General features: G+C 36.9%; 1 protein-coding gene across 1 annotated transcript in view; it reads left to right on the top strand.

The window, feature by feature from the left end:
• Positions 1–13,709, top strand: part of TTC29 (tetratricopeptide repeat domain 29) — an 82,997-nt gene that overhangs the window by 14,153 nt on the left and 55,135 nt on the right. Inside the window, exon 3 of the mRNA XM_009890755.1 lies at positions 4,184–4,407. Within this exon, the coding sequence (XP_009889057.1) occupies positions 4,184–4,407 (224 nt within the window). The remainder of the gene's footprint in view (positions 1–4,183; positions 4,408–13,709) is intronic.

Below are 13,709 nucleotides of genomic sequence, written 5' to 3'. Positions count from 1 at the left end.
TAGAATCAGATTTCTGTGATTCCTCAGCATGACTCTAGATCGTTTTAGACTAGCAATGATAATAATAAAAGAAATCTGTGTAAGAAAATTATATAAGTAGCTGTATAGTTTAAGAGAAGTAAAATGCCTGTGGCAGTATCCAGGTACACTTAAAGCACAGTGTTAACAATAGCAGTGCCTTTTCAAGCTCGCAGATACATGTTCAATAAATAGCTGCTTCCACCTATGTCATATTATACTACATGAAATCATAATCTATAACATGCTACCAGTAAAATGGCAACTTTAACTTTCAGTGGTTATTTATTTGGTGCTAAAAATTTTTCTGACACCCCCCCCCACCCCATGACACACACACAGAAGCGCACAGAAATTTTCATCAGCTCGTGCATAAAATACTGCATCACGGTAACTGCTGATGTACGACAAATGCGTGATATCCAACCAGACCCACTAAGTGGACCTCATTTCACTGTTTTACCCAACCTGTGTAAACAAACGTGTAGCAACATCAACAGGGTTTTGGTAATGCCAGAGGTGAGTGTACAGTGGGAGGAACAGTGCATTCTCAGCATCGTCTATGTTTGTGTTAAGTATTACAGTTTTCATCTGTTGAATTTCATGGATTTAAAAGAAAAATGAAACAAATATGCTTTAAATTAGAAGCAGATTAATTCTTATCTTTGTTTTAAGCATAAATATAGATATGCTCCAGATTTCATTAAAAAAGAATTTGTTTTAAAAAAAAGCCATCTGAGATCTTTTTCTGCACGCACGTACGATCATTCCAAAAGGAAAGAGGACGTCAGGTTTATGTTCTAATCAAGCTTCAATTTTAAAATTAAAGGCAGCCAGCGTTACAAAGCTGTCCTCTCCTTCTAATCCGGCTAGTTTAATTGCTGGCAGGCGATGTTTGCGTGTTTTCGGCACGGTGCTGCTGTGGCACCGTGTACCCTAAGCCCCCGCGTAGCCCCGCGCTTCTCCTGCGCCGCGCCGCGCCGCGCCGGCAGCGCTGCGCGCCCCGCGTTTGATCCCCGCTGGTGCCCTTCTTTGTTCTGCAGCCCTCCGCCTCGCCGCGCTGACAGCTGCCTGATTAACATGTCCTGCCTGCAGTTTCCCAGATTTCCAGTAGATGCCCCCAGAGACCATTAAACCTCGTGAACGTCTCCGCTTCAAGCGCATGAAAAGGCCGGTCTTTTTTCATTTATGCTTCTTGGAGTAACATCATTGTTCAAAGGAAACCTAAAATCGCCGTGGATGCAATGTGGAAAAACAAACTGACTGTTTAATAATAGATCATAATTTATTAGGTAGTAAGGCTCAAAAGTTTAGTGCAAACTAGTTTATTGATGTAGTAGAAAACATACTGTTAACGGTGGGATTTTGTAAAATAAGTCACGTACATTTAATTAGGTATCAGGTTTTGATATTGATATTAGAAATAAAGTAATCTTCTTTTATGTAAAACATGAGATGTTCTGTTTCACCTCTCATTTTATGTGCTGCATGACATAAAAAGCAGTATGAAAAGGATTTTGAGGATTGAGAATTTATAGTTTATCTGGAGATATCGTGAAAAGTTTAATTCTGTCACCTACACTACTTCTCTGTTTGAAAGCACTGTTTTTTGGGAAAAAAAAAAAGGACACTGGCATTTTCATCTGGAACTTTGATGACTGAAAACATTCAGCTGAAACAATTTCAGAATTTGTTGCAATGTCAAGCTCTCTTAGGTGTCACGAGTACCATTCATCCCCAGTCATTTCTATCCCTATTTTATTATTTGTGTGTATTCAGTCACCTGTGGCTTATATATGGCAGAAACTTAAGGAAACAATAGTATTATATTTTGTGCTTTGTATGTTTTCCGTTTTTAAGTATAACTGAGAGATAACTTTTATCTTTATGCCTCTAAAATTTGAATGGTGTACAGTAGATAGCTTCATTGCTTGTGAGTTAAAATCAGTTATCTTTGCCTCAGACAAAAATGTGCTCTGTACTGTGTAACTTCAGCACTATTTCAATTTCTTTATTAATTGGGATGGGATTTATTAAAAGAATATTGACACTAATTTTTAAAACTGACCTGTTTTACTGTATGCTTTGTTTTCCTGTATCGATTTGCTAATAATGCTGTCTTGTGGGGAAAATGTGCTTTGACATCAAGTAAAATGCATCAGTCTACAGGAAATAACATGTTACATAGACACAGTTTTTCTATTTAAATGAATATTGGTACTGTGCTCAGTGGGTATGCAGTAAGTGTTAAAAATTAACTGAATGATGTTTTGTTTAGTCACTGTTAAGATCTTTTGGCAGTACTTGCTTGTTTACTTCTAATACCTCAAATGATCTAATGCATGCACACACATACACATTTATGGATCACATTATATAAATAAATATGCATGTATGTGTGTCTGCTCTACAGATAGTTTTTCCACTGCTCTGAGTTATATTACTGTAGGATTCAGTCCTAGGCCTTTGGAAGTTGGTAGGAATTTTTAACCTATATTCTTCAGTTGGTTTTTTTTTAGTAAGATAGAATTTTAAAACAGGAAAAAGAAGGCATTCCATGTACAGAGTAGAGAATACATTGCACTGTATTAACATATCTATACAGTATTTTTAAGCCATATTCTGTGTATCTGATATATGGCAAATATAGCATATTCTGGCAAATTAAAATGTAAATGTTTAAAAATATTTTTCATTTACTTTTCTGAGATAAATGTTGCAAATGTTTTCTGGTACAGAATAGTTGTATATTTTCCCTTATCTGTGTGAACAATGTGTGCTTTTCAATCTCAAAACCCACCTATTTATATATTAAAGATACTGTCTAGTCTAAATCATGTCAGGATTTTGTAATATTTTTGTGTTCAGTTCTGCTACTGAAATGTAGAAAATACATATGAAAGATTAATGTGCATCTGTAGTAATCAATAGATTTTATTTTAATCACATCAAATATGAAAAATGTAGATCTAATTCTTACCTTCTATTACTGTTTATTTCATTGACATCTAACTAAGAAGTTTTTTACGTCACTTCCATCTTATTGGCGTTATTTAAGAACTGCAGTAACTCTTTTTAGGCTAGAAGTATTAGTCTCATTAGGCTATTGTTTAGCATGAGGACATCTGAATTTATTACATACGCTATAAATCTCAGTTTTCAGAATTCCGTATTTCTTTTAAAATTGCTGAGAATTTAAAGTTAAATGGATTTTAATCTAAAGAGACAGTCTCAAAAACAGTTTGGAAACTTAATGGAATATACAAAAAGAAATTAACACATCTGGGTCCTTGCCATTTTACTGTGACAAAGGTTTGTTTTCTCACACTAGATACCTATGCCTGCAAACCTTTACATCTCTACTTTAGTGTTGCAGGCAGTCCCATTGGACTCATAGTTTTCTCCAGGATAGGACACAATGATTGTTTCATGCCACATAAAAGAAATATTTTTATTATTTCCATAAATAATACCTCAAAAGATATATTACCTCTTGAGAATATTTGATTACACAACTTTTTGATATGTATATCTTATCAGAGTTTATGAATGAGATAACTTTGATATAAATTCATCATCGTATCATTTGATTTTAAAATTAGGGAGAAATTATCAAACTTTTGCATCAGTAAACCAGTTCCAGTTGAAGTTATATGCTAAACAGCAGCAAAATAATATCTAATGATTATGTTTCTGGCATAGCATTTGTTTGACGTTTTAAACCAAGCCATCATATCCTACAGCAAAACTATTTAACATATACATCGTTTTGACATGCGGAATGTGCCTCATTTTTCTCTGTGCACTGTTTTAAAGCAAACTAAGAGTTCATTGTGTTTTCATGAACTAGTGTAAACATGGGGTTTTTTTTCCCCTCAGTCAGCCTTTTTTACCAGTACCAGCTAAAGAATACCAGTGTATTTTTAACATGTTTTCAATATACGTAGGTATTTATTCATTATTGCAATATTTCTTCCCTGGGGTATGACATTCATAATCGTATTTTAGCAGAATGCTTTTTGAGCAGAGGGAAGAATACCCCTTGCCCACTGCTGAACTGCAGAGGTCTCTTCTTGAAAGCCGTTTTAGTCCTCTGTACTTATTTGGTAAGGAGGAGAACAGAATGCAGGTTTAAAGGCTTAAAATCTATCTTTCTTATTCCCAGTAACAGGAATTCATACAAGAAGAACATCTGCATAGACATGCTGCGACAGGGTTATCACGAGTCCTTCTCCGAGCTCTTCGCTCTGATACAGAAGTGGAATGCCTTGAGGGAGGCTGCAGGGCCTGGGTCAGCCATATGGCAGCAGAAGTCCCTGGAGGAGCAGCCTGATAAGCTGGATCAGCTTTACCACTTCCTGACCATGGCAGAGGCAGCCCAGCGAGCAGGTAAATGGGGGGATTGTGGGTAGCAGAGCAGCTGGAGCCGCAGCCGCCAATGCCTGGGGGAAGCTTCCAAATTGTTTCATGTATGAATTTGAAACGTTACTGCATCTTAGCACATTTCAGCCTTAGTCAACTAAGCTGTATTTATAGAATAAATGATTAGGAGCTGCAGATATCAGGAGAGGTTTTGTGAAGGGAAAAAAAAAAAAAAAAAGGAAAAACATGCAGAGTGCATTATGATATCATCAGAAATGTTTGATGTATTTATAGCTTTGATAACGTCTCAATTATTTTCTCATAGTTTCATTATTTATTGTTTTTCTTTCTCTATTGATTTGAGTAGCTGGTTTTGTATTAGAAAAATATAATAGGTGAAATGCTGTTTCACACAGTAATAGTTTTATAAATCTGATTTTATTAAATACCCTGTCTGCTAACTGTGTTTGGATTTGTGACTGACTTAAAAAGGATTGTGAACGTGTCAAATAAAATGCAGCACACAGATGTAACATGCCACCTGTGAATTACTAGATATTAGTGAAGACATAACTCCAAATTACTGTATTTTCTCTATTGCCTGCTATTTACTAAGCACTCATATTTATCATTTCCTTTTACTATAAATAGTAACATAACTTACTCTGTCTCTCTCCTTTGGAATAATTGTAGGGATGGAGGCAGATAAAGCTCTAACTGCAATCCTGTTTCATGGCTGAGCTGATTTCACAATAGTTGGCTTGTTTCAAGTTGCATTTTGATCATTACAAATATGAAAATCTACAATAAAGCTTGTGAATTTTGAGTCGAATCTTTTTGGCTGAAATTTAGATACAGACAACTTCATTTTAAAAAGGAACAACAAAAATAGCCTTTCAGCCCTTTAAAAAATGTTCATTTTAAATGTTTATTTTATGCGCACCATGAAAGCCAAAGGTTGCGTTTCTTTCTTTAATTCACTGTAATTCTCTGCAGGAAGTCTAGCCAGGCCATGATTGGAAAGAAGCTTCAGATTTGACTGGAGTATGACTAAAACTTGAATAGGGACCCCTGTAGCTTGCAGGAGTACAAAAGAGAAGTTTTGTGCTCAGACTACCTTGGCAGAAGCATACTGCCAACACTTTGATGTTCAAAAAATAGTAGACGTGGCTTATCCTGATGGGCCTGCTCCCTGCAGCTGCTTGAGCAGAGCATTTTGCCTCTCTTTGGTGCATGATATTTTTCATTGTGTGCTGGGCTCTGTAAGTCTTTCACCTCTTGAAGAGACAAGATACCACCAATTGTCTGACTGATTGTATCTTGCCTCCAGGAGAGAATATCTCCCAACTTTGCCTGTTAAAGTTCGTTAAAATGAAAGAAGAGAAAATAATGAGAACGTGCCGATAGAGTTGGCAGGGATCTTTACTGAATTGCTAGATCAAGGGTTTGATTTTTTCACCAGTTTCAGTGCAAACCTTTCCACAAATCTCTTGTTTGTTTTAAGTGAGGCTTGAGTCACCTGGCACGTGAAGGGGTGGATGCTAATTCATGTTGCAGGTGTTAGAGCTAGTAATGCTGTGAAGATAACTTATGAATTATACAGCTCATCAAATACTCATTCAGTAGTTCCACTAATCCGGTTACTCTCTGATTCTAATCAAATTGCTTGGGGCTCTGGCTTATGATCTCCTGACAACTCCAGTTGACACCATTTAAGAAGTGTTCAGCAGTTCACTTCAGCTGGAACTTATCATGATGTAGCAGTCACAACAGCAGCTGACCTGCATTTGCTCTTCAGCCACCACAGTTCAAGCTTAAAAGCCTGAAAGTACTATTTGGGGAGAGTTTCACAGTGTGGCCAAGCTTAAAAGCCTGAAAGTACTATTTGGGGAGAGTTTCACAGTGTGGCAGTTGTCACTAATATTAGGCTAGCTGAAAGTTTACCTGTCTCCAAGTATGCTGTCCTGGGCTAACAGTTGTGTTGAAGAAGAGAGTAGCAGGTATAAATTATGGAGAAAAAAAAATAAAATCTTCATGACTTGTAAGTTTTTTGATGAATTTAAACTTCATGAAGGGGTTGGGTTTGAGCCTGAAGTGGTTAAGTGGAAACTAAAGCTTCACTTACTGTGTCAGTAAATAATTTTTGTATTTTTTATTTAATTTTTCTTACCTGATATTTTTGTATCATATAGTGTAGCTGTCTTAGTTGTGAACATAACTTGGAACTGTTGCTCTTAAGTTTAGAGCTTTATGGTTGTTACCATAGTGCACAGAGCTAGGTATTCATACGCTTTCCGTATTTATTGATGGAATATGTTAATATTTTCATTTTTTTGTTAGTTTGTAGTTATAGGATACTATAATGCTGGACACAAATTGTTTGCTTTAACAGAATTGGCAGCATCCATCACAATATGGAGGGTGATACCAAAGACCAACTATTTTCTTTACTGTTGGGTTTGAAAATAGTAACATTTTGTTTACCAGCATTACACTGTACAGACCATTTACCTTTACATACACCAGTGAACGTTCTCTCTGTTTTCATTTTTAGTGGAAAATTTTGATTGAACTTCAAATCATAAAGGAGTCATTTTTATTTTTTTTTAAATTGGCTTTTACCAATAATATACTGTGTGCAAAGAAAACATTTTTTTTTCTGTCCAACTTAATCTTGTTGTCATTGTATTTGAATACCTCCCAAGTATTTAAAAAATAGAGAGCTAGCATTAATCCGTGCAGCTTCTCAGAAAAATAGCTGACAGAGTTATTTTGCCTTAGATACAGCATTATCCCAAAACCACTGGCAGGAATATTTGCAATACTTGACTGCATTCCTATTTGTCCTTTTTTGATGCAAATAATGTAAATGCTTCTGACTTCAAAATTGAGTTGTTTCTAATTATTCTTCGATCATCCTTCTTTATCATGGACTAACCTCTCTTTTTACTAGTTCTGGTATCAGTAGTTTGAAGAAAAAAAAAAAGAGAGATAGTTTAGCTGTTTAAATATGTACAGTTGTAGGGGTTTTTTTTATAGAAGGATGCAGGATAAATGCCAAAGCAATGTATCTACATAGCTCAGCGTTTGATGTATATGGGCATTTCTTGGCACATGTATGAAAATGGGGTTTTTTTTCAAAAAGAAAGTTACATTTTGAGGCCATGGAAAGGCCTGACTGATTGCTTGCTTGCCTGCCTGATTGTACTGCTCAGAGTAATTTCACTTAAAGGTATAATTGTCCTTGAAAGGTATGATACAGTGCTGGCAGGTTGTTGTTGCTGTCCCTCTGAGGAGCCGTAGCTCCCTAGCCCCTACTCAGTACTGTTCTGCCACTTAGCAGGAAGGGAGAGTTTGAAGCTGCAGTCCATCCTTGTCTGACATTAAGCGTTGCTAAACCCTAACGAAATATTAGTTAATATATTAACTAAATATCCTTTGGCTGCTGATACCCTGTGAACAAATGATGATCATACCCTATGTAAGTGTGCCAGCTAAATAGAACTCGTTTTGTTCATTTTGTCTGTCTTAAGACCCAGACAAAATTTGACTTTATATCTCTGTGTGTTTGTGTGGGTTATGGGGGAGAAGTAGGAACAAAAGAAATCCAACTAAGAAGTAATTTACTTATATTTTGGAATTTTTGAACAGCACCCAGCGCAATGTGTGCCTGGGAGAACAGTTCATTGTAATGATAATGTTGCTATTCCTCAGAAAAAAAAATATTTACAAGTTAAATTAAAACCTTTAAACTGATATTTGCACAGCCTTTACCATAGAAATGTAACTGATTCTTTAAATCCCTACTTGGCTGCTGCAGTGTGTCTTATTGTTTTAAAACTCATTGCTAATTTACTTGTTGGGTCTCTATGCTCATTAGGCTAAGCTACTTCTTTGAATCTCAAAGTCATCTCGTCAAAGTATTATGTAGCTACTTTTATTTAGTTAGTTAGCACTGAGCCTACAAGAATGATTGATAGTATGCAGATTATACTGTAAAACATCAGTTGTGTGTTTTAGACTGGGGCTGGCCTCTCAGTGATAGTGTGCCAAATTTGGGTTTTGTCAAATTAGAGGTCACCTGTCCCAGTATTATTTCAGAAGGGCTTGAAAAGTGTTGCTCTTAGTTGAATTACATATTATTACATCTGAATTACATACTAAACGTAGGCTTGAACCCTAACTGAATCCTTACCTAGAACTAGCAGAGGCCTTGAAGAGCTCATACAATCAGTGCTTGCTAGAGTGAGCAGGTTTACTGGTATTGTACAAGTTGAAGGGGATGCAAGGCCAGTTACAGCTCAAGAACAATTAAAAGGAGAGATGTCTCAGCCATTGGCTCTACTTTGCCAGAGTAGGGGAGCAAAACCGGGGAAGATGCCACAGTTCAGTGACTGCAAGGTGTATTGACCAGTCAGAACTCTAGTGGCAGATCACTGTGTTCACTGTCCCAGAGCCAATGCATGGAACCTATACTTAGGTATGAACATGCCTTCAAAGGGGCAAGACACTGCTTATTAGTTGATCATTGGGGCAGCTGGTGGAGAGTAGCAGTTAAGACCTGGAAGCTGTTGGCTTCAGATTCCATCTGCTCCTGGTTCCTGACCCCATGCAACCTTTGTGGTGTGCTCTATGCTAAATGTTGAATCTGTACTTGTGCTACAGTCTGCTGACCCTTGTTCTAGAGAATATCAGACACACATAATTTGAGGGCAGTGCTAACTTGGCTCTTTTTTTCCCTCACTTCAGCGTAGAGAAAACTTTTGACAGCATGAGTTATCATTTGTTGTTGTAAAAGATGACTTTTCATAAGGTGTATGAAGCAAGCATGAGTATTTGATGTGTTTGCACTGGAAAATCTTTCTTTGTTTGAGGTACTTAAGGTTGAAAACAGAGTTTAGCGTTTTACAGTGGAAAGCTTTTCTGTAAGATTTCACACTTATGCTGGGCTAGAAACATTGCATTAACCATATTACCCATGCTATTTTAGAGAAGAAAAAAAAAAAAGGAAAGAGGTTATGCATTAAAAAAGAAAAGGATAAACATACCAAAACCTCCTTTAATATTTGCTTGTAGGAAGCATAGGTGGTTTTTTTGTTTGTTTTGGGGGGATGGGAAAAGAAACACTTTTATTTTCTGAGCAGGTTTGTTCTTCTCTACTTAGTATTGTATCACAGGAAAAATGCAGCAGTTGCTAGACACCAATGGAGGAGTTTATTATTTTTGTAATTATCTAGCAAAAAGTGAAGGGATTCTGCTCAGGAAAGAAGTCAAGCCTTCTCAAAATATAGCAAATTCAAGAACTACCATTGACTTCAACAGAAGCAACATTTCTTAGAAAATTTCAGTCGTGTGTTTTCATTGCAACGGCTTGGAGCTCCCCTTTAGTGTCCCAGATTACCAGTTAATTGCCTTATATCATTATCATTAGATAGCTTTATCTTTCCTTGGCAGAATTATATTCCTTAGCATCTTTGTATAGACTGGACTTTCATTGAATATACCTTCATATATTCATATTTCATTGAATATACCACCCGTTAGATACCTATCAGTGTTGGAGGAGTGTGTTCCGTGTACACCCTTCCTCATGATGTCTAGGAAACAGAAGCTCTTCCTGAAACTTGATGGTGTCAGCGTGCTACCCCACAGCAACCTTTCTTCATTTGTGTGTGAGTTTAGCTTATGGATGAACTTTCTGGAAAAAGGAATGATTGGATGGTCCTCTCCCATGTAGGTGTAGAGGCATGATTTTCCTGAGCAAGCAAATGGGACTGTTTCTTTGCTGTGTATGGATCCAGGTGGAAATAACCGATAGCAGCACCATATTCTGTTACTGTTCATGCGTCTGTTTGGCCCAACAGCCTCCATCCTGTGTGAATTCTTCACAGCATCAGCTGTCTTGCTACTAGGTTGTTGGTATTGATCTCTCTGACAGAAGAAGAATGAAACTTCCAGTATTAATGTTGTCTTATTCGGACATCAAAAATGACTCCTGGTGACTTAATTGATCCTAGGCCACTCCTTTATATGTCTTCGCAAGCGAATGGTCAGTTATAATCAAGTCATACTCACTAAAAACAACTAACTGAATGGGAAGATGAGTGTTACCAACTGTTGAAAAGTTTCCATATGGCCTTCATCTGGCAGGGACAAATGACTGGTGATTTTTTGAGTGGAAAATATTGAACCATAAATAGTTGTTGAAAAACTTCTTTCTGATGCCTGTATCTTAAAAATGAGTACAAGTTCTATTTTCCATTTACAAGAACAGCCTCTTTCTTTTCTTTTTCAAGGAAAATACCAAGTCAGGATGTCATCACAATGTTGTTTTCGTCTGTTCTCTAAAGACAATTTCTATACTTCTTTTCCTTTCTTCCATTACATCCTGTCACAGAGGAGATCATACAGATGTGGCAGCAGTTGTACTTAAATTATAGTAGTATGGCTTGGAGATCTACGTGTTTCTTTTGCTGTCATCTTAACTCTGTTGGGATTTTCATACTTAAACTCCACCTCACTATCCCTGTGAGTTGTGCTACTTGGTAGTTGTCTAGCTGAACACAACATGCAGACCATGGATTTGAATGATCCTCTGTTCCATGCACACCTTTGCTTGTCAAGGGAAGAGTTCCTGAGAAGAGCTCAGGAATAAACAAATATACAGTTCAGTGGGCCAGTTGGGGACTATGGCTTGAGCATTACAAGGGCAGATCCTACTTGACAGTTGAGGTGCACCTGAAGAGATCCTGATGCAGAGCAGGAAAAAACATATGTGTGTAGTATAGGGGGTTTAATTTTTAAGCTCGAGTCGAAGGGATTTTTTTATTTATAATCTCTGTTTAACAAAAAGAAATTAGCAGGGTGTGATAGGGATACTTTTGTTTTGTGCATCGACGCCCAATTTCAAAGTTGTTCTCCACTGCAAAGAACAATGAAAATAAAATATTTTGAAAATTTCAGATCAAACAAAATTAAAGTAGACCATTTTCTGTAATTTGTATTCTGTAACAAAAACATTAAAATATTATAAAACAACTACTGCAACATAGCATGACTTTTAAAATTTCACAAAAAATAAGCAGAAAACAAGTTAGTTCCTTCAATTTGGTAATTTGGCATTGAAAGATGTTCTGTTGGATAATTGCCCATAAGATGCATTCTTAAGCCCTGCTTCAGATCTTCAATTAAGTCCAAAACTGTGGACTATCAGGCCTCACCATCTGCTTCATGTTGAGTAGATGTTCATCTTTACGGTGTTCTTACAATACTTTGACTTAAATGTTCTGGAAGACCTGAATTTAGCTTCTAATGTCTTATGAAATTAATGTAACTTTTTAAAGATTAATGGGATCAGCCTTTGAACCTTTATCTGTGTCCTTTCTTAATTGTTTCTTATTTTAAAAACAGGAATTTGTCTTGCAGGAACTGTTTAACAATTGCTTGTGCAATTCCAACTTCTTTCCTCTTCATTCAGTGTCACATTCCAGTGCCATCATTCCCTCTCTATAAGTGGTGCAGATGACTATTTTCTCTCTATCAACAGATACACAAAGATGACTTGTCTTGGTGAAACAGAACCTTCCCCCCCCCTGTAATTTTACTTTTCAGCTAAGCCTCTTCTAAGTAAATGAACTCTGAAATTAACAGTATGTTTTTCAGACAGTGTCTGCTTCTAGCAGAGATAAGGTCTGATGCTTATGATTAATACCAAGGAATGGTAAGCAGAGAGGCTTTTGCTTATACTTACTGCTAGAACAACCAAGGTCAGTTAACTTTATTTGCCTTGTTGGAGGATCAGAAGAAGAAAAGCGTAGAGGGGTTGCACCTGTGGGGAGGAGCGGACAGGGCAGGTAACCCAAAACTGACCAACGGGGTATTCCATCCCATCTGCCTCATGGTCAGTATAAAAGCTGAGGGATCAAAGGGGTCAGCTGTTTTTCTTCAATGGCCAGTGTCTGAGGAGGACTCTGTTCATCTGCCTTTGATCCCGATCTGTGTGTTCCTGAGTTCAACTCTCATCTGTCGCTGAGACCAGTCTGGGACTTTCCCAGTGCCTGCTGGTGACGTGATCATCATCCTGGGAGCTCGATACAGTTTTGCATATCTCTTACATATTTTGTTATTTTCTTATTAATATTATTATCTATTATTATTATTTTATTAATATTTAATTAAAGTAGTTCAGTTTCTTTTCAACTCATAAGTCTGTTTCTCTCTTATCCTTCTGCCTGAAGGGAGAGGCTGGTGAGAGCATCTGTTTGTTTTAGTGGCCAACCTAGCCCAAACCATGACACTTGTCTAAATGTATTCTATTATCAGTTGTAGAGAACTTACTGTACAAAATCAGAGACGTCAAAGCTTTAACTGAATTACCTATGGGAGATTTTATAGAAGAGAGTATTTACCTATTCTAATATTTTTCTTCTCTTAGGGAGGTAAAAGTTCACTTTTGACATGCTAGCTTTACCACTGTCAGAATAATCTCAATTAATTTCTTGATTTGTAAATCAGACTTTGAATTCAGAAGACAATACAGCTATTAAAAGTCTATCTTTTGGGGTTTATTTTATGACCAGCATATCTGGTCAGCCACTGTCCAAGACAATTACAGAGAAATGGTTGTCTTTGTGCACTTCTCATTGTTATTCACCGGCAGGATAGTCATCAGAGGGTCACATTAAAGTTCATTCAATCAAAGCTGTGGCAGTAGCAATAGTCCGCCTCAGGTCAGTTCCGTCTCTTGAGATTTGTAGGGCACTACCTGAAGTTATTTGCGTAATTTTATGTAGCGTTAGTGCCTTGATACTTTGTAGCAAAAGATTTCAAAGGCAGCAAATCTGTATCTAGTGTTCTACCCCAATGACAGTCCAATTATCTTTCCCTTTACTGTGCTATTGTAACCGTTTGTATGTATCCTCTGGTATCTTCTAAATTCATTTTCACTTAGCTGTAATCCGTATATAATGTGTATTGTTATCTTTATGTTAGTAGTTATAATTAGGTTTTGTATTTCTGTTCATGTGGTTGGTTGTTTATGTACTTGTAATCATCATGGGAACCTCTGCCTTTTACTTTTTGAGTTAATCTTGAAAAGTGCTCCCTTGTGGTGCAATAGATGTTTAAGTCGCGATGAGATAAATCACAGCCAAGAAGTATCTGCTTTTCTTCATTGAGAGTAAAGGGACCTTAGGTAACCCATATTTATATCTAAATTGGTCAGTTTGCATGAATCCAAACTATGTCTTGACCTGTTTTATCTACACACAGTATATGTGTGCACACACACACAGATAGATAGATAGATATTAAGCTCAAACTAGTTCTGT

Source organism: Charadrius vociferus, unplaced genomic scaffold (genome assembly GCF_000708025.1).
Source record: "Charadrius vociferus isolate BGI_N301 unplaced genomic scaffold, ASM70802v2 scaffold178, whole genome shotgun sequence".
In the NCBI taxonomy this organism is placed as follows: domain Eukaryota; kingdom Metazoa; phylum Chordata; class Aves; order Charadriiformes; family Charadriidae; genus Charadrius; species Charadrius vociferus.
This window is presented reverse-complemented; position numbering and strand designations above follow the sequence as displayed.